The sequence below is a fragment of the Miniopterus natalensis genome, chromosome X, assembly GCF_054644295.1.
Source record: "Miniopterus natalensis isolate mMinNat1 chromosome X, mMinNat1.hap1, whole genome shotgun sequence".
NCBI lineage: Eukaryota > Metazoa > Chordata > Mammalia > Chiroptera > Miniopteridae > Miniopterus > Miniopterus natalensis.
In genome coordinates, this window is record NC_142103.1 from 70,660,267 (window position 1) to 70,684,652 (window position 24,386).

The 24,386-nt window shown below is 40.0% G+C and overlaps 1 protein-coding gene across 2 annotated transcripts in view; it reads right to left on the reverse strand.

Annotated features, from left to right (window-relative positions):
- RRAGB (Ras related GTP binding B) overlaps window positions 1–23,113 on the reverse strand; it is a 34,336-nt gene extending 11,223 nt beyond the window's left edge. Inside the window, exons 1-6 of one of the 2 annotated variants that reach the window (XM_016213254.2) lie at window positions 22,526–23,113; window positions 21,612–21,645; window positions 18,690–18,789; window positions 5,861–5,944; window positions 3,896–3,962; window positions 1,949–2,171 (exon numbers count right to left, since the gene is read on the reverse strand). In XM_016213254.2, coding sequence (XP_016068740.1) covers window positions 1,949–2,171; window positions 3,896–3,962; window positions 5,861–5,944; window positions 18,690–18,789; window positions 21,612–21,645; window positions 22,526–22,617 — 600 coding nt within the window. In that variant the 5' untranslated portion in view covers window positions 22,618–23,113. The remainder of the gene's footprint in view (window positions 1–1,948; window positions 2,172–3,895; window positions 3,963–5,860; window positions 5,945–18,689; window positions 18,790–21,611; window positions 21,646–22,525) is intronic. The other variant, XM_016213255.2, reaches the window with a different exon arrangement.
- Between the last annotated feature and the right edge of the window lie 1,273 nt (window positions 23,114–24,386).

Genomic DNA, 24,386 nt, shown 5'->3' on the forward strand with positions numbered 1-24,386 from the left:
TCAGATACAGAGTTCAGAATATTGATTGTAAGGATGCTCAACAGCATGAAAAATTGTATGGAAACTGAAAAACGACCAGCCAGAAATGAAGAATGACATAGCAGAAATAAAGAATATATTGGAAGGAATAAACAGCCGATTAGGGGAAGCTGAGGACTGGATCAGTGAATTAGAAGACAAGGTAGAAAAAAAATCACTCAATCAGAGATCCAAAAAGAAAAAACAATTAAAAAACAGCAGGACAGTCTAAGGGAGCTGTAGGACAACATGAAATGTAACAATAGTCATATCACAGGAATACCAGAAGAGGTTGAAAGTAAGAAAGGGTTAGAGAACCTGTTTGAAGAAATAATGGCAGAAAACTTCCCTAACCTGGTGAAGGAAAAAGTCTCACAAGTTCAGGAGACACAGAGAGTCCCAAACAAGAATCCAAAGAGGCTCACACCCAGACAAATCATAATTAAAATTCCAAAAATTCAAGACAAAGAGAGAATCTTAAAGGCACCAAGAGAAAGGCAATCTGTTACCTACAAAGGAGTTCCCATAAGGTTGTCAGCTGACTTCTCATCAGAACCTCTACAGGCCAGAAGGGAATGACATGAAGTATTCAAGGTAATGCAAAACAAGGATCTGAAACCAAGACTACTCTATCCAGCAAGGCTATCACTCAAAATAGATGGTGAAATAGCTTCCCAGACCAAAAAAGGGCTAAAGGAGTTTATCACCACCAAACCAGCATTTTAGGAAATGTTAAAGGGTCTGCTGTAATAAGAAGAAGAAATAGAGAAACATAAGCATGAAGAATTAAAATGGCAATAAATAAGGACCTATCAATAATAACCTTAGGTCTTTAATGGAGAGATCAACAGCAATACAGTCATAGTCATGGACTTTAACACCACACTGACTTCACTGGATAGATCTTCCAGACAAAAAGTCAACACAGAAACAGTGACTCTAAATGCCACACTAGATCAGATGGATTTAACTGATATTTACAGAACATTTCACCACAAAGCTGCAGAATATATATTCCTCTCAAGTGCACATGGGTCAGGCTCAAAGATAGACCACATGTTACGACACAAAACACGTCTCTGCAAGTTCAAGACTGAAATCATATCAAGCATCTCAGACCACAATAGCATGAAATTAGAAATCAACTATAGTAAAAATACTCAAAAACATTCAAACACATGGAGGCTAAATAGCATGTATTAAACAATAAATGGGTTACCAGTAAGATTAAGAAATAAATAAAAAAACTTCTTGGAAATAAATGAAAATGAACACACAACAACCCAAAATCTATGGGACACAGCGAAAGCAGTCCTAAGAAGGAAGTTCATAGCACTACAGGCCTACCTCAAAAAGCAAGAAAAATTTTTAATAAACTATTTAGCCCTACAACTTAAAGAATTAGAAAGCTCCCCTGTGAAGCTGTCTGGACCAGGGCTTTTGTTTGCTGGGGTTTTTTTTATTGCTGCTTCAATTTCATCAGTTATTATTAGCCTATTCAGGTTTTCTGATTCTTCCTGATTCAGTTTTACATGATCTCACTCCTATGTGAAATCTAACAAACAAAATAGACTGAGGAACAAAACAGATCCAGAGACACAGAAGCATGGAATAGACTGATGAATCTCAGAGAGAAGGCAAGAGGGGGGAGATTAATCAAAGAACTTTTATGCATATATGCATAACCCACGGACAAGGCAATAGTGTGGTGAAGGCCTGGGGTTGGGGGAAATCAATTGGGGGGGGAAAGGGGGATATCTGTAATACTTTCAACAATAAAGATAAATTTTTAAAAAAATGACAGATCTTAAGAGCTTAAGTGGAGATTTTTTTCCCCTGAAAAAAGAATGGCACAAATGTACCTATACCTCTACTAGAGAAGTTTACAAAGCATGTCCATCATTTGCTGCAGCGCCTTTCTGTTTCTTACCAGGTCACGTTGATCCTCCTGTACCAGATCCATTTTGTGCACCAAGCAAAAGATTTTGGCATCTGGAGAGTTCTGCAGAATGGCCTCCAGGCATGATTGGTAATAGTGCATATCCTTTTCCAGCTCGCGGCTCTCCACATCAAAGACATAAATCAGAACCTCCACATTTCGGAAGATGTTGTCTCGTTGGCTAGTGAAATAATTTTCCATGAAGGTATCCTGTCTAGTAGGAAAAAAACAAGCAAGTCCTCAGTTTAGTCACTTCTACTTATGATGTATCTTGTGTGAAAGATGATCTTAAGGCTTCAAATTAAAGGGCAAATAATAACAAATCCGTCTGGCCTCCACTTCTTACTTCTTAAGCCTTGCACCACCCTATGCTCCTCTCCTTGGTTCCAAACACTCTGACCTGCCCTCGGTTCTCGTGGCCCATGGTTTATTCACCAACGGGCCTTGACACATGGTGTTCATTGTGTTTCACATGGCGCTACCTCTACATCTCGTTAACTCTACTTGTGCCTTTAGATTTCAGTTCAATCCATACTTCCTCACAAAAACCATCCCTGACCTCCCTGATGGGCAAATCCAGTCATCATAAACCCTCTTTCCAATTCACTGTTCTTCTTTTTAACATTTACAAGTGTAATATTACATTTTTGCATGAGTTTTTAATTAATGGCATTTATTTCCCTAAACAGAAAGTTCCATGAAGGCAAGAAACATGTCTGTTACTGTTTGCCATTGTTTCCCAGCTTGTAGCACAGAGCCTGCCATAGAATAGGTGCCCAGTGAATATTTACTGATGAATAACTAGTCAAATACTCGAAATCATTTATATGAAATCATTTATATGAAAATGATTTATATGAAAATGATTCCAAGATAACATTTTAGCAGAACGTTGCTCTTTGCTCCTTAGGCTGTGTGCTGCTTCCTAAGAAGTTCTCAATTATCAGACGCCTAGCTAAAAACAGAATTTTGTTATAGAAAAAAAATCATGAACCTAGCTTCTAGTCCTACACTTTGCTATTATTAAATGGCTGTGTGACCTTAGGAGATACATAATCTCACTGGTCCTCAGCTGCTTTATGTGTAAAAATGACAGTATCTTATTGCCTAAAAGTAAGAGACTTGGACCAATCTTGACAGAGAACATAAAACTGGAAGCAATGATAATGAGGAAGGATTTGTACGGAGAAACCTGCTAGGGTATTAAGTGATACATCTGCTAGCAATAACGGAGTCATTTTCTCATGGAATATTTGGCTATTTTGTTATTTTTTTCAACAAATACTCATTGAGCACCTATTCCATGGCTGGTTCTAAGCTAGGAGCTGGGAAACACTGAGCTAACAATATCTACTTATTTTGTGAAGCATTTGGCTATGCATTTTTTTAAAATATATTATCTTACTTAACCCTATGAGTTGGCACCATCATTATCCCTATTGTATGGATGAAGAAGCTGTGGCCCAGAGAGTTTAAATGATCAATCCAAAATAACACAGCTAACAGGGCTGAGATACAAACTCTATGTAACTCCAGAGCCTAGGTTCCTAACCACTACACTACACAAGGCTGCTTCAGCACAGAGATGCAAATGGCCACAGGGTAGGGAGCAATACCAGCATACAAACACAGTGAATGTCCATTTGCAATGGGATATTCCAGAACTGCCTTGGCCGTGACAGAAAAGACTGTCTCCTCCTCCTTCAACAGTGGAAGGATGTGTGCTCAGGTCTTATGTATAGTGCTTAGATAGCCTGGGGATCATTAATACATAAAAGTCAGGGATCTTTAGTTAAGCAAATGCCAATTCTAAAGATACTTTTATCCAATGTATCTATTATGAATGATAGTTACTCTAGTGCATTCTCCATGCTGAGTATACTAGATGCCATGATTACTGCCACTGGCTTCACAAACAAGTAATCAGATGGTACTTACCCACCACAGTCCCACAGGTTCAACACCAGGTTTCCCAGAAATCGAACATGGGAATGTTCTACATCAACTGGAAGATACATATGACAAATCTAGTAATTGGAGCATGCGAGGTGAAATTCAAAATAAGCAAAGCACTAAGCCCCGGAATTTAGAAGGACCAAAGTGGAGTGAAATGCTCAAAGCCACAAGAAGGTGATTTCAGCTTAGTAGTGTGGTTTAGTGGCAAGGTGGGCACCCAAACTACCCTGAGCTACAGAACTGGCTCTCATGTAAGTCATTTTACTTTTTAGTAGTTTAGTGCTTAGAGCAGAAAGAACATCCAATTATAATACTAATGTTAAAATTTCAACATGTAAGACAGAGACGTATACCATTTAAGAGCACTTCCTTGACCCATTTGCCCCTACCAATGCTCTCCACACACACAAAAAATTAAAACAAAAAAAAATACAAAAAACATACTACATAAACATATCCACTTCCTCTAATGATTTCCTTATTTTGGTTACTGACCCAACCAATTTCACATGGGGTGGGGGGTCATTTTTGACTCCTCTGTCCACATTCAATTCATTGCTATTCCCATGATCTCTCTCAATTCCCACTCCTTATTTTACAACCTGCCACTAACATTAAGGAAGGCCCTTCCCTTCTCAAGCCTACACAACTACAATAGCTCCATAATTACCTTCCACCAGGAAGCCTTACCCACTTTACTTCATCCTATAGGCTACTGCCAGGTTCATCTTCTTAACACTACTTTGAACATGTCACTCCCCATTCAAAAAACTTACAATAGCTCTATGTCTATAGGGGGGCAGTCAAGGTCCTTCAGAATGTAGCTTCCAATCTCCCTCTATATTCCCTAATGTGGCACAATAATAATGCCTTTTGCTCCAGTCCAATTTGGTTTATTCATAGTCCTCCCAAACCCCACTACCTCCCCAACCCCCAACATACCTTACATCAGGGGTCGCAAACTTGCTAATAGGGGCCAGGCCAGTAAACGTACAAGAGCAAAGTTGATTATTTATAAAGAGTAAACATTTACCCAAGGGGACAATGGAGTGAGTGGCAGTTGCTCAGCTCTAGCTCATTTGCCATGCAGGAACATGGGTTTAAGATTAACAGGTCTTTAAATTGTTCAATTGTAGTGGGAAATCCAGATTTTTATGGGAACATTTACATGTTAATAACTAATTCCAATTTTTAAAAAAACACTGTACAGGCCAAACAAAACACATCTACAGGCCTTATCCAGCATGCAGGCTGCCTGTTTGCGACCTCTGCCTTAAACTTCCCTCCCACTCCCTCTATACTTTGCCTACTCTGTCCATCTGCCTAGAAAGTCCTCCCCACCTTTATTTCAGAGTTAGATTCATCTTTTAAGACCCAACTAAAATCCCCCCTCCTCTAAAAGCCCTACCTGGCCATCCCCACTTACCGTCGTCACTCCCTCTGAATTCATTCAAACATTTACTAAGCACCTACTCTCTGCCAGGCACTAAAAGTCACAAGGAGGAAAAATAAAAATTCTTATCCTTGAAATTTCTCAAAGTCTACCAACTATCACCTTTACAATTTATGTGACAGTCAGTCAATCACACAGTGGTGTTTCTTCTATGACTATCTCGAAGCTGTTGCTTAAACTGACTGCTAACTTTTGTGCAATTTTACATTCTCATAAACTGGATCATAAGCGGCAAAGCATTATTTTTTTAAATGGGCATTGGAATAAAACAGTTCTTAGTTCTACCTCTCTGTGTGACCTTGGGCAAGTCACTTAACCCCTAAGTATAAGTTTCTTCTAGTAAAAAAGCTGGGAGGCATACTACTGACCTCACTAGATTACTGTGAGGATTAAAGGACCTATCATACAAGAAGTGCCTGGCACGTAGTAGGTGCTCAAACTACTTCCCTTCTCCCCTTTACTTCCCCCTCCTTGGAAAAGGAATCATATCTTACATGTCCTTGTATTTCCAACAGAGTCTACGAGAGAGTAGGTGCTCAAACTGCTATTAATTTGAAGACTATGTAAACGGTCTAGTACTAAAAAAAAATGGAAAGAAGTGCTACTGAGAAAGGGAAAGACAATAACAAAAGTGACAGGATTCAGTGACTGTTTAGACATGGAGCACATGGGATAGAAATCTGGTTTCTATTCCCTTATCACAGATATTGTTTTCATTAAGTGACCAATGGCCCCACTGCCAAATCCAGTGGACTTTTTAGTCCTTGTCTTACTTTCTACAGTATGACACTGTTGACTACTCTCTTCTCAAAAAATTCTCTTCTCTCGGCCTCTGATATCACACCTACAACCTCTCTGGCAGACCCTCCTTCACAGGCTCCTGTTCTTCTTTCTGTCCCTTAAATGTGAGAGTTCTTCAGGATGCCATCTTTGGCCACCTGCTCCTCTCTATGTATTCTTCTCTTAGGCAAGCTAATCTATTCATAGTATTTTATTTACCATTTGGATACTGGTAATTCATAAATATGTATCTCTCATACAGATTTCTCTCCTTCTTTTCTGAATCATATATTAGATATCTTCACTTGAATAAACCACAAGTATCCCAAACTCAATGTATGCAAATATAACTCATCATCTCCCCATTCTTCCCACAAAATCTATTCTTCTTTCATTCTGCTCCATCTCAGTAAATTTAACCGGTTGCCTAAGCCAAAATCTTAGTTTCATCCTTGAGTCCACTCTTTCCTCTACCATTCCCCCCAAACCTATCAGCAAGTCCCATTTACTCTACCTGTTAAATATATCCCAAATCCATCTGCTTCTCACCATATCTATGACCACCACCCTAACCCAAGTTAAGCCTCCATCATCTTTTACCTGGTCTACCAAAATAGTTTCCTAATTTGTTAAACTGTTTCTACCCTTGCCTCCCCCACCCACCGCCCCAGTCTATCCTCCATATTACAGATATAGTGGTCTCTCCAAAATGCAGATTTTTATTCCAGTTTTCTTTAAAAAAAACCATATCTCTGAATGTGTATATCTCTGTTTATGTATGATTTATGTATGATTGTATTCACCCAAGAAAAAAAGGCCTGATAATTAGGAAAGGAATAGACTTTCTACACTTCTGTGATACTTGGATTTTTCACAAGTATTATACTCTTGTCATTAAAGTTGAAAATTAAAAAGAATAAAATATGACTGTGTTACTTTTCTGTTTAAAGTTCTCTAGGGGCTGCCCTCTACTCTTAGTTTAAACTACCTGACATGACTTATAAGGCACTTTAAGATCTAACTCCCACTTTTTGCCTCCCTCTTTAGTCTCATGTCTCCTATATGGCCCTCTTGCTCTCCTAGTCTTCCTGTCCTGCTGTTATAAGAGCAACTGGAAAGAACCAAGAACAGAGCTTTGGGAAATCACATACACTTATGGGGCAGAAAGAAGAAAATATTCTTTAAAACAGAGGGAGGGATGGTTAAAGATTAAGGAAGAAAACCAGGATAATAAAGCATTAAATAAAAGCCAAGGGAATAGAATTTTGAGAAGGCAGGAAATCTCAGAGCCGTCAACAGTGTTTTAGAATAAAATACTTCATTATCATACTTTTATTGACAAATTTATTCTTCCAATAAACACATTTTAACAGCCCCCTAATAAAGTAATTATATCACCATTCTGTATCCTTACTTCAAATTTCAAAATAAAGTAGGCTCTAAGTTTAACAAAATAAAACTGGACTTTTTTATCAATGACAATCTAGAAAAACACTAAACATTAAAGGTGATGTAATACTTTTGAAGTACTCTTTTACTACTTTTAAAGAAAAAATTTAAAACTGCATAAAAAGGAATAGCAAGTAAAAAAAACAATGTATTTTTAGTCTATAAGTTAAGCAGCAGAACCCAGACCTTTCTTCAACAATGACAAACTAGCTAATGATACACTAAAGCATTAAGGCCAACATAATATTTTAAAGTATACTTTTACTACCTTTAAGGAAATACAGTAAGTGCTAACGAAGTATTATCAATAAAGGTCCCACTTGAGATATCTTTAAGGGCAAGAGCTCCATCCCATTCACAGCACCTGGCACACAGGAAGCTCCAGAAAAGCACTTGTTGAATAAATGACCTGCTTTAATATATATGGAGTCATATAATTTGCAACATACTGTTCATAACTTTTCAATGATGCTGCTAGATTATTTCAAAACTATTTCAAGTAGCTTGATTAGTTCTGAAATTTGGATTGCAAGACTATTCACTAGACTTAGGGTAGTATGTAAACTCTGCTTACCCTAAAACAAAAACATTAATTGAATTTGAAAAGGGTGCTTCAATAAAATGTGCAGAATTTAAAACACAAAAAGAAAGAAGTCTTCCAGGAATTGTGGCTGTAGCATATTGAATAGAGCAGGAGCATAGACTGACATTCCAGCTCTAGTGTTTACGAGTTGAGTGTGCTGAACTTCTAGGTCACACTTTCTTCATCTATTAAAATGAAGTTAATATAAGAACTAAAGTAGCCCAGCCGGGCGTGGCTCAGCGGTTGAGTGTCGACCTAGGATCCAGGAGATCGGGGTTCGATTCCCAGTCAGGGCACATGCCCGGGTTGCGGGCTGCAGCCGATCAATGACTCTCTCATCATTGATGTTTCTATCTCTCTCTCTCCCTCTCTCTTCCTCTCTCTGAAATCAATAAAGATATATATATATAAAAGAACTAAAGTAAATAAAATGGCATACAGTAAACATTAGGTTCCTCTAACCTATAAAACCATATGATTATTAGGTCTAGATATTTAACTGGGAAGAATAGGAAAAAAATAAAATTTAGCAAATCAAGACAGGGAGAAAACTGGACAGGTACTTTCTAGAAGGAAGTCTCTTGAGGCATGACAGTCCAAAGGACCTTGTCCTGAGCAAAATTTTTGATGAACTACTTAGATGAAAACTAGAGGAGACGCTTATCCAATGTACAAACTGTACGAAGGCTAGGAAGAACATCTAACACATCAGATGAGAGAATAAATAGCTAAAATAAAAGTAAACCTCTTTCCTACTGATCAGGAAACTGAGTCCCAGTGAGAGTGACTTGTTCTGGACTTCACAGTTAACAAACACTGGTTCAGGAACATGTCATCAGCTAAAGCAAACAAAAAACTAAATAATTTAACACGAGATAATCATTTATTCTTAGGTTCAAACTATTAACTGCACAAGAATTAGAAGGATAATATGTGTTTTAATAATAATATATGTGAAAAGGAGGGGAAGATGGTGGCCCTGTGAGAAGCAGCAAAGCCCCCCCCCCCCGCCCCCGCCCCCGCCACGAACTCAATTTACTCCTAAAATCCTACGTAGCCAGCTTGGAAAAAACAGAGAAACATACCTGAGTGGACGGAGTGCAAGCGGGGAGCACTGAAGAAACATCATAGAGTCCACTAAGAGGGGGGCATAGAAAGGGGGAATCACCCCTGATGCCAGTGCTGGGCTCCGAGCCTGGAGACTTGGAGGCTGCAAAGCTCCCTACCCTCAGGAGTACAGACAGGCCTCCAAAAGCGGGGATCTCAGGGGGCTCTGTTGCACAATGGATAGCGCATTGGACTTCTAGTGACAAAAGCGGGGATGTCACACACGGAGCGGGGGAAAGGGGAAGGAGTGCCCCGCTCACAGGGCAGAGGGACCCAGGGAAGCAGTGAGTCCACGAGGAGGGGACGGCGCCTTTCCTAGGAGACAAAGCTTCTAACGGCAAACGGCGCCTTCATAGCAAAACAAAGCTTCTAGTGGTGGCCATGACCAGCATCTAATGCTCAGGGTGCCCACCATAGGAACGGCTGTCCCAAAGTGTGTAGGACCCGAGTAGTAAGGGACCAGAGAACTGTGCTGAGCAGCTGCACACGGGGACCCTCTGCCTCCTTGTGGGGGATTGTGTTGAGCCCCGGAAAGCACTGAATCTGCGTGGGCGGGGAAGGGGAGGAGCCCTCCAGCCCTGAGCTCGTGGTGCAGAGAGTCTGGGATCTGTGACCAGCCCTGAGGGGCGCCATGGTGGCGCGTGAAGCTGCCACAGCTTTGCTGAGAACAGCGGTGCGGGGAGCTGCATGGATCTGACTTTGGGTTGCCCCCCACTGGGGGCCTTGGCACGTGGGCAGCAGGACCCTGCAGGGCAGACTCTCTGCCTGTGTGTTGCTTTGCGCCTTTCTGAGTCTGATGGCAGAAATGGCTCCCACTTTCCCAGTGTGCACTGGGCAGGCTGACCAGTGGAAGCTGGGACTGGCCTAGGCACAGTACACTATCTAAGGGGCGGGCCTGGTGCAAACAGCCTACCAGAGCTGGGAAGGGACGGGGGAAGCACGCCTAGCCTGCCTGCCTCGCCTGCAGCCAGGAGCAGTGCCCCCAAAAAGAAAGGGGCCGGTCCAGCTCACTGAGGCCCCAGACACACCCGCAGGGCACAGTCCTGAGGGGAAGAGAGAACAGCTCACAAGAGGACTGTATAAGAATAAGACCCAGGGACTATTGTTTGGGAACTGGAGGAAATGCTGAAAACCCCTGCTGGGGGCTGGGCAGCCATAGGGCTCACCGGAATGCTCTTTAATCAAACCCACTGAGCCCAGGCTGCTGAAATGACCCTTACAGAAAAGGCAACAGATTGAAATCAATCTGAAGCTGCCACAGGGCAGAGCATGGGGACCTAGAATCAAAGGACAGGGTAGGGAATGAGGAGCTGGCTGTGGAGCAGAGACTAACTCCCTCACAGTGAGTGCCTGACAGCGACACCTCTAAGGGGAGTGATACCCTGGGCTACATTAGCCACCCTGCACCCTAAAGACTCTACAGAAGACTCTGGAGTAAGACCAGGCAACTACAAGGTTGCAAAATAGCTGACAAAAAGGAGGTGGTCCATGGAGAGCCTCAGATCAACCATCTACCTAAGGACACCAGAGCCCAACCTAGACGGTTCCTCACATTGGGTGACACACAAGTAACTCCCAGGAAAACTGAAATCAGCATACAAAACAGTGAGCCTCACACAACATAAGCTGCCTAGAAGAAACTCACCTGATTGACTATCTTTTTTTCTTCTGTTTTGTTTGGTTTTGGTTTTTTTGTTTTTTTCTCTTTTTTCCTTAGGAAGAAGAGAAAGGGGGGGGAAATTTATTTGTTTTCCCTTCTTTTTTAAATTTTATAATAATGTGTTTAAAATTTTTTAAAAAAACCATTTTTAACTAAATTTTTTTCTTTTTTTATAAATGAATTTTATCTTGCTTAGCTTGTTTTTATTTTTGTTTTATTTGCTTTGTTTTGTTTTATCCTTGCTTCTAATATCAAGACTTTCCTGATATCCCTGCTTAACAACTGGGACTTTATCATTATAACCAAGTTTACTGCTTTCCTCTATAGTTTCCACCAAATCTCTTACTGGACTCCCTCCCTGCCTGGGATATGTCTCTCTCTCTCCTCTCGATCTATTGGTGTAACTTTTTTTTCTTTTTCTTTTTTCTTTTTCTTCTTTTCTTTCATTCTTTTATCCGCCCTTCTGTCTTCCTGTCTTTTTGTTTGATTGTTAGTTTCTCATATTCTCTTTAGGGTATTTTTATTTTGTCATTTTCAACTATTATCCTATTCCTATTCTCTCCCTTAATTTTTTGCTGGTCCTTCTTTCAGAATCTTTTCTCTGCCTCTGTTATCTCCCAGTATCTTCTCTATTTTTTACATTGTAGTTTATTATATTTTTGGAATTTTCATCACTGTTAACAACAATATACATCTCTCTAGGTGTTACTTTTCTCTCTCTTTTTTTTAAAGCTTTTTTGTGTGTGTGTGTGCGTTCTCCCGTCACTCTCCCAGTTCTATTTTCACGTGGGTTGTTTTCATTGTGACTGTACAACAGCTTACACAACGAGGTTGGGGCTGAGACACAGTTAGCCAACCTGAGAAGAGAGTCCTCGCAAGGACTGATCAACGACAATCTAGACCCAACCACAACAGGAGAACATAAAGAAACTGCAAAAGGGACACCCACAAGGGGGACACGCCTTGAGCAAAGAGCTCAAAAGTATAAGGAAAACACAACTCTGGGCTCCACTGAACCCACAAGACAAAATCCCATCCCATAAGACTGGGAGACAGCAAATATATCTAATATACAAATATAAACACTAAGACCTCCCAAAATGGAGAGACAAAGAAACAACCCCCAAATTAAAGAAAAGGAAACATCACCAGAAGTCTTTGATGAGATGGAGTTAAGCAAGTTACCAGAAACAGAGTTCAGAGTATTGATAAAGATGTTCAAGGAACTTAAAGAGAAAAACACGGCAATAGAGGATAAGATTGAGGACTTTAGGGAAAACATGAAAAAAGAGATACATAACATAAACAAAAATCAGACAGAAATAAAGAATGATGTATCTGATATCAAGAATACACTGGAAGGAATTAAAAGCAGGTTCAATGAAGCAGAGGATAGAATAAGTGACTTAGAAGACAAGGTACAAAAAAAAACAATCAAAGCAGCAAAAAGAAAAAACACTTAAAAAGCATGAGGAGAGTCTAAGGGAGCTTTGGGACAACATGAAGCGAAACAACATTCACATTATAGGAAAGCCAGAGGGGAAGGAAAGAGAGCAAGGGATAGAGAACTTGGTGGAGGAAATAATGATAGAAAACTCCCCTAGGCTGGCAAAGAAGAAAGCCACAAAAGTTCAGAAAGCACAGAGGGTTCCAAACAAGAGGGACCCAAAGAGACCCACTCCAAGACACATCATAATTAAAATGGCAAATGTCAAGGACAAAGAGAAAATATTAAGGGCTGCAAGAGAGAGACAAGCAGTGACCTACAAGGGAACCCCCATAAGGCTGACAGCAGGTTTCTCGACAGAAACTCTTCAGGCCAGAAGGGAGTGGCATGAAGTTCTCAAAGTAATGAGAAGCAAGAACATGCAACCAAGATTGCTTTGTCCAGCAAGGCTATCATTTAAAATTGAAGATGAAATAAAGGGCTTCCCAGACAAAAAAAGGCGAAAGGAGTTCAGTACCACCAAACCAGCATTACAAGAAATGCTAAAAGGACTGCTTTAAGAAAAAGAAGGAATAGTGAGAGAAAGGTACAGCAGCATAAAGGGGAAAAATGGCATTAAATAAGTTAATATCAATAGTAACCTTAAATGTAAACGGAATAAATGGTCCAATCAAAAGACATAGGGTAGCTGAATGGATAAGAAAACAGGACCCAAATATATGCTGTCTACAAGAGACCCGCCTAAGAGCAAAAGACTCACACAGGCTAAAAGTGAAGGGATGGAGTAAAATATTCCATGCAAATGGAAAGGAAAGGAAAGCTGGAGTTATTTCTGACAAAACAGACTTCAAAATAAAGACCATAAAAAGAGACAAAGACGGTAATACTACAGGGATACTATGTAATACTAAAGGGATCAATCCAACAAGAGGAAATAACCCTTATAAACACTTATTCACCCAATATAGGAGCACCTAAATATATAAAAACTTTCTTGGGGCACTTTAAGGGGGAGATTGACAGCAACACAATCATAGTGGGGGACTTTAACACCCCACTGTCAGCATTGGACAGATCATCAAGACAAAAAATCAACAGGAAAACATAGATCTTAAATGACTCACTAGACCTAATGGATTTAATCGACATTTACAGAACATTCCACTCCAAAGCAGAATAATGCACATTCTTCTCAAGTGCACATGGAAAATTCTCAAAAACAGACCACATGTTAGGGCACAAGGCAAGTCTCTGCAAATATAAGAAGATTGAAATCATATCAAGCATCTTCTCGGATCACTATGCCATGAAACTAGAAATCAACCAATATTAAAAAACTCAAAAATATTCAAACACATGGAGGCTAAATAGCATGTTATTAAACAATGAATGGGTTACCCGTGAGATCAGGGAAGAAATCAAACACTTCATGGAATGTAATGAAAATGAACAGACAACAACCCAAAAAAAATCTATGGAACACTGCTAAAGCAGTCCTGAGAGGAAAATTCATAGCATTACAGGCCTATTTCAAGAAACAAGAAAAAGATCTAATGAACCAGCTAACACAACAACTAAAGGAACTAGAACGAGAACAGCAAGAAAAGTGTCGAGGAAGTAGAAGAAAGGAAATAATAAAAATCAGAGCAGAAATTAATGACATAGACACTAAAAAAAAATACCAAAAAAATCAATGAAACCAGGAGCTGGTTCTTTGAAAAGATAAAAAAGATTGATGCACCTTTAGCCAGACTCACTAAGAAACAAAGAGAGAGGACCCAAATAAATAAAACCAGAAATGAAAGAGGCAATATAACAACTGACCCAACAGAAATACAAAGGATTGTAGGAAAATACTATGAGCAACTATATGCCAACAAATTGGACAACATGGGGGAAAAGGACAAACTCCTAGAAGCATACAACCTTCCAAAGATGAATCAAGAAGAGACAGAAAACCTGAAGAGGCAGATAACAACTAACGAAATTGAAACAGTAATCAAAAAACTCCCAGCAAACAAAAGTCCTGGACCAGATGGATGTACAGGCGAGTTTTACCAAACATTCAAAGAAGAGTTAACACCTATTCTATTCAAACTATTCCAGAAAATTCAAGAGGAGGGAAAACTCCCAAATTCCTTTTACACGGCCAGAATCATCCTAATCTCAAAACCAGATAAAGACACTACAAAGAAAGAAAATTACAGGCCAATATCCCTGATGAACATAGATGCTAAAATCCTAACTAAAATACTAGCAAACTGGATCCAAGAATACATTAAACAGATCATACACCACGACCAAGTGGGATTTATTCCGGGGATGCAAGGCTGGTACAACATCCACAAATCAATAAATGTGATACATCACATAAACAAAATGAAGGACAAAAATCATATGATCTTATCAATAGATGCAGAAAAATCATTCGACAAAATCCAGCACCCATTTCTGATAAAAACTCTCAGCAAAGTGGGAATAGAGGGATCATACGTCAACATAATAAAGGCCATATATGACAGACCTACAGCCAACACCATACTCAATGGGCAAAAACTAAAACCATTTCCCTTAAAAACAGGAACAAGACAGGGATGTCCACTTTCACCACTCTTATTCAACATAGTACTAGAAGTCCTAGCCACAGCCATCAGACAAGAAGAAAACATAAAAGGTGTCCAAATTGGAAAAGAGGAAGGAAAACTGTCATTATTTGCAGATGACATGATATTGTACATAGAAAACCCTAAAGACTCCATCAAAGTACTACTAGATTTGATAAATGAATTTGGCAAGGTAGCTGGATACAAAATCAACATCCGGAAACGAATGGCATTCTTTTTTTTTTTAAATATATCTTTACTGATTTCAGAGAGAGGAAAGGAGAGAGGGAGAGAGAGAGATAGAAACATCAATGATGAGAAAGTCATTGATCAAGCCCACAACCCGGGGATGTGCCCTGACCAGGAATTGAACCCCGATTGCCTGGATCCTAGGTCGATGTTCAACCGCTGAGCCACGCCCAGCAGGGCTCAATGCATTCTTATACACCAACAATGAATTCTCAGAAAGAGAAACTAAAAAGAAAAACAATACCATTTACCATTGCAACTAAAAAAATAAGATACCTAGGAATAAACTTAACCAAGGATGTAAAAGACCTGTACTTGGAAAACTATGTGACACTGAAAAAAAAAAACAGAGGGAGATTTAAACAAGTGGAAGAATATACCATGCTCATGGATTGGAAGAATTAATATCATTAAAATGTCATACTACCCAAAGCAATTTATACATTCAATGCAATTCCTATTAAAACACCAACAGCATATTTCACAGATCTAGAACAAACATTTCAAAAATTTATATGGAACCAAAAAAGACCCTGAATAGCTGCAGCCATCTTGAGTAAAAAGAACAGAGTGGGATGGATCACATTACTGGATTTCAAACTGTACTACAAAACCACTGTAATCAAAGCAGCCTGGTATTTGTACAACAGGCATATAGATCAATGGAACAGAACAGAGAACCCAGAAATAGACCCATGCCATTATGGTCGGTTAATATTTTATAAAGGAGGCAAGAGCATCCAATGGAGTAAAGACACTCTCTTCAGTAAGTGGTGCTGGAAAAATTGGACAGATACATGCAAGAAAATGAAACTAGACCACCAACTTTCACCATACACAAAAATAAATTCAAAATGGATAAAAGACTTAAATGTAAATCACGAAACCATAAAAATCCTGGAAGAAAACATAGGCAGTAAAGTCACAGCCATCCCACGTACTGGACTTTTCACTGATACATCTCCTAGGGCAAGAGAAACAAAAGAAAAAATAAACATATGGGACTACATCTAACTAAAAAGCTTCTGCACAGCAAAAGAAAACAGCCTCAAAATCAAAGGAACCCCACGGTCTGGGAAAACACATTTGCCAAGGATGCATCTGATAAGGGGCTAATTTCCAAAGTGTACAAAGAACTCATACTATTCAGCAAGAGGAAGACAAACAACCCAATTAAGAAATGGGCAAAGGACCTGAATAGACAGTTCTCCAAAGAGGACATAAAGATGGCCAAGAGACATATGAGAAAATGCTCAATGTTGCTAATCATCAGAGAGATGCAAATTAAAACCACAATGAGGTATCACTTCACACCTGTAAGAATGGCTACCATCAACAAATCAACAAACAACATGTGCTGACAAGGATGTGGAGAAAGGGGAACCCTGGTACACTGCTGGTGGGAATGCAGACTGGTGCAGCCACTATGGAAAACAGTATGGAGGGTCTTCAAAAAATTAAAAATGGAGCTGCCTTTTGACCCAGTGATTCCACTCCTAGGAATGTATCCTAAGAATCCTGAAACACTAATCAGAAAGAATATATGTACCCCTATGGTCATAGCAGCACAGTTTACAATAGCTAAGATCTGGAAACAGCCCAAGTGCCCATGAGTAGATGAGTGGATAAAAAAGCTGTGGGACATTTACACCATGGAATACTATGCAGCTGTAAAGAAGTATTTCGTACCCTTTGGGACAGTATGGATGGACCTGGAGAAAATTATACTAAGTGAAATAAGCCAGGCAGAGAAAGAAAAACATCACATGATCTCGCTTATATGTGGAATCTAAAGAACTTAATAAACAGATGAACAGAATAGATTCAGTGACATGGAAGCATAGATCAGACTGATGAATGTCAGAGGGACGGAGGAGGGTGGGTGGGTGGAGGGGGAGAGAGTAACCAAAGAATTTATATGCATATTCATATATGCACAACCCAAGGACACGGACAATGGTGGGGAGAGGGACTGGGGAGGGGGAGGGGATGGGGTGGAATGGGTCATTGGGGAGAAAAAGGGACATCTTTAATATTTTAAACAAAAATAAAATTGAAAAAGAAAATAATAAATAAATAATAATATATGTGAAAAGAAATTGGGTGTTTTTAGTATGACTCAGTATAATGAAAGTCACTCCACAAAAAGAGAGCTAGACTGTGCTCTCCAGAGCAAGAGATGTAACAGTCCTACTCTGTTCTGATCAGGCCATGTGGACATTCAAGTCTCAGTATTTTAGGAAAAATGTAGACATGTTCAAACAAGTCCTTAAAATTTCTTCAAAATGATGTCAAATGAGGAACAGATGGAAGAACTGGAGATGTATAACTTAAGAAAGATAAGACTTGGGAGTTTAAGAGATAGCGAGGATTGATTGAGACATTTATCATACTCAAATATTTGCAGAGGCTCAAGAGAGCAGAAAGGGGACCAGATAACAGAAATAAAGGGAAACAGACTCAGGACTGTAACTAAGATATAGCCTTCTAACCATTACAGCTGCTCCAATTGAGAGTCTATACTATACTCCTCTAGCACTTTAAGAACAGAAATGAGGTTTCCTTCTCCTTTGTATCCCAGCCTCTGGAACATAAGGTGTTTTTAATGTTTGATGTTCTTGAAATCAGAGTGAGATACCTTATAAAGTAGTGGGAGGCTTGTCCCTAAAAGTGTTCAGTATGCTAGAAACCCAGATCAAGAAATCTTTAAAAGCCAGATAAGGGCAATGGTTTCATCACTTAGAGGCAAGGACCAAGGCAGAATCCAGAAATGCTTGGGTGCTGCAAAATGAAATGGCAATATAGCCTAGAGACATAAGGAGTCTCAGAAGCATGGATCCACCGGCAGCCCAGTTAGCCTATACTAAGAAGCCAGATTTAACATTCAAACCATAAAGGCAATGAAACATTTCTCAAGTCAAACCTGGAATTACAATGAGAACATCGATGTGTATCCAAGAAAAGAAGCAGCAGGGTAAAGATTAGATTAACTTCCCTCTCACAACCCTCTACCCCCAGCAATTTACCTTTTAATGAAGACTAAGACTAACCACTGCTTTAAAAAAATCTTAGGCGGTTTTACTGTTACGCTTGTTAATATCTACCAATTAATTTCCTTTTATATAAAAAGTCAAAAACAAACACCCCCCAAAAATGAACAAACAAAAGGGTCCCTATGCTTGTTTAAGAAAGAGCAGGGGAAAAAGAAGTTGCACAAGGGCATCCCACTTGGTAAGCAACCTAGAAAAGAAAGAACCACCCCAAGAGAGCAAGCAGTAGTAACCAGAATTAGGCCACACGCCGCTGAGAAGAAATGAAAAAAGAGAAAACATGCTGCAAACAAATCTTTCAACCTCTGCATTGCCAAGTTACTGCAACCAAGTGTGTTATGCAGACCATTAATAGTTAAGATCACCTGACTTTACAATAAGATAAAACATCTTACTTGTTGCACCAAGTCGACGTGTGTCTCTGGCAATATAATTTGCAAAGATAATAGATCTCATGCTGGTCTTACCAGATCCACTTTTACCCATCAATAGCACCTAAGGACAAAGTGGGGGAAAATAATGAAAAGAAGTTAGCAATTTAAAGCAAATCATGTCTACAGGGATCTATTTCTCTCCTGTACTTGATGTTTTACTGAAGTGACAATATGAACAACCTGGTGCGGATACTGGTAACTAATTCCTCAACCAACAGTAAAGGCAGAGATACTTAGAATTCCAGGGGCCAGTTGTTTAGCTATCATGAGTCACACATCTTCTTGGCAATAGAATTGCAATGAATTTATTATGCTATTAGTATACACTATCATATATTCAAAACTATGTTAGAGACATACCAACTTGAGAGGAAACTGAAATCTGATCTCACATAATCTAATTTTTTATGCACTGAACTACAGGGCAGGAGATTTTAGTACAACTGAAAGTTTTTCTTCCTGCTCAAGGTCAACCTTTTCATCTCTGCTACTGATCTCATCCTTTCCACTTACCTCCATGATTTTGTTCCATTAATTACTCTTGTTTTCTTTTCAAAAGTGTCCCATGGCCTACAGGATCAAATCCTTAAACTATATATAACACCCTCCTTGATCAGGCTTATTTACGCCTCTATCCTCATCTTATGACCCTCCTGGCCTGGAACTTGAATTGTCCAGCCATACTGAACCAAACTGCTTGTAGGTCCTTTGATTGATCCCAGATCTCCAGGGACCTCTGCTCTATGTCTTTGTTTCACGTTGTACTCTCTCCCAGTAACTTTCTATTCCCTTTTCTTTCTTCAGCTAAGCTCCACTTATCCTTCAAAACTTGGTTCAGTAATCACCTCCTCAAAAATCTTCTCTAGCCCTGGGCAGTGTGTATCCCAGTGGTTAGAGCGTCCGCCCATACACCGAGGGGGTCTTGGGTTCAATTCCTGCTCAAGGGCACTCACCTGGGTTGCAGGTTCGATCACTGGCACCCCTCAGTGCACGTGTGGGAGGTAACCAATCGACGTGTCTCTCTCACATCTCTCTCTCTCACATCTCTCTTTCTCTCTCTTCCTGTCTCTCTGAAAATCAATAGAAAAAATATCCTCGGGTGAGGATTAACAAAACAAAGCTTCTCTGACCTCAACGCCCTAGGTTGGCTTAGGTATGTCTCACTTCTGTCCTTCCATGACACTCTTATACCACTGCAAAGACCGTAATGTATTGCAGTTATCCATTTTTTTTGGTTTAAGCTCCTGAATGGCAGAAAGAATCCCCTTTGTAGCTCCAGTGTCTAACATATAACAGGTGCTCAAAATATGTTCATCAAATGAATGAACAAGCTATCAAAACAAAGGTATAAGACAAGCAAGTTATTAACAATGAGAATTGTCTAATGGAAAGGCTGGCCTTATGAAGGTGAACAGCCTTCCTGTCAATGTCAGCATTTAATAAAGACACCTGTCAAAGATGCTGTACCCTGGCCAGGCGTGGCTCAGCGGCTGAGCGTCAACCTAGGATCCAGGAGATCACGGTTCGATTCCTAGTCAGAGAACATGCACAGGTTGTGGGCTTGGTCTCCAGTTGGGGGTGTGCGGGAGGCAGCCGATCGATAATGACTCTCTCATCACTGATGTTTCTACCTCTCCCTCTCCCTTCCTCTCTCTGAAATCAATGAAGATGTATTTTTTTTTAAAAAGATGCTATAGATTCTTGCACTGGGAGGGAATTGGATAAGGCGAATTTTACACATCTTTTCAAATTTATGAAACATAGTTCAAATTACCTTGCTTTGCAAGTGAAGGGGGGTGCCTGTCCTATCTTCAATCCTAAAGTAATTTATAAAAATTTCTAATTACAAATAAAGGGAGTACTAATGAAAGTGTATTGCACTCAAGCTCAATTTAATCTAGCTAGTTAGTTATATAACTTTACTGCAATAAAGAAATGTTACTGATGATCCAGTCTAAAGTTGTTACAAAAAACATTTTGTTTTTATTCTTATTCATGCATAAATTTCTGGTATTTGCAGACATCCTTGTTGATAGCAACTTTAGATAGGCTCATCAAGAACATTCTCTTAGCAGACTGGAGTTTTTTACTGAATTATGAGATGAAGTTAAGCCTAAATATGATATATTTCTTTCGTTGTTTTTTTTAAATTTAAGAAATCTTACCTCAATCGTTTATGAAAGACTTACCAAGGCTAACTGTGTTAGGTACTGATCTAAGTGCTCTACATGTATTTTCTCATTTAAACTTCCTAACAACCCTATGAGATAGGTAATATTATCACCATTTTACAAATGAAGAACAAAAAAGCCCAAGTGGTTCACAAATTTGCTCCAGAGCTGTGCTCTTATAGATTCTGCCTAAACCCCAAGGGGGTACCATAGAGCACAAGAGAAAGAGTGTTCAATTCCACCTGGAGAACTCATGTAAGACCCTATAGTGGTAACATTTGAATTGGGTTCAGCATAAATGTGCAGGCAGAGGCCTGTGTACTGTGTGTGTATGGCTCGCACAAGATGCAAGTTAATTTGGAAATTTGGAGAAAAACAAATTCTGTATGGCTATGATAAGGCGCATAGATGTGGCAGATGGTTTAGTCAGGAATCAAATTTTAAAGGGCATTCTATGCCATGATGTCATTCAGATTTTATTCTATGGACTTTGGGAAGTTACAAAAAGTTAAGTATGTAAATGACCCAGTTAGATTTATGTATTAGAAAAATTAAATCAAGTAGCAAAGAAAGAGACAAGAGTCAGGGAGAACACTTAGAAGGTTCCTGCAACAGGCCAGGAAAGATGGTATATGTATACTACAAATATATTTTCTGAATAGTAACTTCTTACCTTTACCTTCATGTTTTTGATGTACCTAACACATCTTACCTTTTTCTTCATGGCTGTATTTGGCAGTGCCCACCTGCAGATATAAACCAAAAGACAGAGTTCCATGATATAATTGCCTTAGAAATTGGAATTTAAAAATACAAATAAACGTAGAGATGCAAAAGAGCATGTTTAACACAATAGCTGAGTACAGCTGTGTGTGGGACCTCCGTTGAGTAGAGGCCCTCATTTTCCTAAGTTATAAAACTGGATTTATGCTCCTTATCCCCTAATTACATGCACAGGAGATAGCGCCTAGATTTATTGAGGAATATAAATGAGCCATTAAAATTCAAGATTCAATTTTCCATAATCTTAAAAATTTTTTTATCAAAGCAACATATACAAGTGCTTTAATAAATCAAACAATATTGTCGTATTTAAATGTCCTCTATTTTTTTTAAGCCAGCTCCTATTTTAAAGATCTGGGAGCATCTTTAGCCCTTCAGCAGTCCTTCCAAGTCATATTTTACTCATTATAGGCACAAAGCATATAAAATACAAGATTCCATTTCAGATACAAATTGGCACAGAAAGCACTCTAAAGCCACTGATCTCTGCCCAGGAAATACCAACCCTCTTTTTAGTCTTCTTATCCTTAATAAGATGATGCCAAATCTCCTTTATTGATAATTCAAAGCAATTCATAACTGTCACCTCATTTAGAACACACCTCCCAGGGCTGGTATTAGGCTTGTCCCTTTCTCTCCCAAGGGTTATTTCGGCTCAGTTACCAACCAGTCCTCTTTACAGTTTACCCTGTTGCCAAAAGCATGATACCAATCAACCTTACTGGTAAACAGAAGCAAGTTATGGTTCGGTGGAAGGTTCTAATTCACAATACCCCCTTCAGTTAGAAGCCCCCCACCCCCACAGCTCCCGATTCCAGGTTTGGCATAATACCCTTCACCCACCCAAGCGATCCTTCCGGTTCCCCAATGGGAGGATCCATTCTCGGCCCCAGATTCTCTTTCTCCATCTTTTTCTCAGAGTCAGATTCTTCCATCGTGCAACAAGTCCTTTCCAGTCCCTTCTAAAGCCGCAGTACTCTTTTTCTTCTCTTTTTCCCTTGTTCACCCCCTCAGCCGCCTATTCTCAACGCCTGCGGCCCTTGGGCCTGCTCTATTCTTGCCTTCGCCTTTGTCCACTGGGGGGATGCTTTCCCCACGGTTACCTTTACCACCTCAAACTTGGCCTCAAGGCACAGCCGAGCCGGCCAGCTCACAGGCTAAGTGATTCGGTGGTGCTAGGAAGAAACGGAGGGTGAGAGGGAAAGAGGGGTGGGGTGGGGGTGGTCTCGAGTGTGGGCCTCACGCCCCAAGGTCTCGAAACCCAAAGGTGACTTCACCCGCAAGGAGGTGGGGACGACGAAGGCAGAGGTGGCAGAAAGAGCAGACCCGGGTAGGCACTAAGCGATGGACGCCTCAGCCGGCACGTCGTTCCCGAGCCCGCCCAACCCGGAGAGTCCGCCTGAGGCGACGTTTACGACCTAACCGCCCGCCCTTCAGGAGCCCAGGTACCTCACCGCAGCCACCCGACTGCAGGCCAGGATCACGTGGGCACTTGCCGTAAACCCAGAGCCCGTCACGTGACTGCCGCTACCAAAGGGGCTGGAGCTGGGAAGAGTACCACAGAGACTGCACGGGGAAAGACAGAGTGCCGCCTGTCGCCGTCCCTTGGTCCTGGCTCTCCCTATGCTGTGGCTTGGTGGGGCCTGGCCCGCCAGCTGGCGCTTCCCTGGGGGCCGCCGGGTGCCACCCGCCCAACGCGAAAAATTAAAGGAGACGGTTGTGATTTCAGTGCCTCAAAGCTAGCTATTTAAAAAAAAACAAAAAAAAAAACAACACTGCTATTTCACCCTTAACATTTTTGGTGCGGAAGGCCCGGCATTGTAAAGAAAATCTGTTTTTTTAAGTTTCTACCTTCCTTTTTTTATTATTTGTCCCTGTAACCGTGCTTGTCATTAAATGAGTTAATATCATCTGAACTAATTACAACTACGTCTAACCACGTAGCGCTCAATAAAAGCTATTGTTGGGACCAGGGGGTCATCGGGGATTTTAGGACACACACACTTATCTCCCCACTTGTTTAAAATTAGAAGTAAGGGAAATAAATTCTCATATACCATAGTAAAAACTCAATAGATAAAGTCTAAAATTGATAATAAAGGACTACTGACAGATATTTCCTTACTATGTTTAGATAATGAGACCACCAGAAAAAAATGGCCAAAAGAGTTCAAAGGAGTTGCTTCTGGAGAGAGGCAGAGGATAGGAAGTTAGGGGACTCTTGCTTTTCATCTTAAGCCCTTTTGTATATTTAGTGTATATAAATATATATAGGGTGTCCCCCAAAAAATGTATATACACTTTAACAGCTGATAGCTATTAAATGAAAATGAAATGTATTTTAATAAACATGCCCTTATAATTATGCAAAGTGTGTGTGTACACTTTTTGGGACTCCTTGCATTTATATAAATGTATATATTGTATATATAGTGAAATTATACATATATATTTAAACCACATTTATATGTTACTCGTTAAGAAATAAAATTAAGGAAAGAAGGAGCAGAGGAAGGAAGGGAGGGAAGAGAAGGGAAACTAAATAGAAACATGGTGATTTCTGCTCCCAGACTTTCCTAGTTGCTATCCTGTATGATCCCTTCTCACCACAACTGCCATGTCTCAAGAAAAAATTATTCTATTCTGATCACGGGATTCCTTAGCCCTATCACTCACTAGTCACCTTCCTTCTCCCCACCAGCTG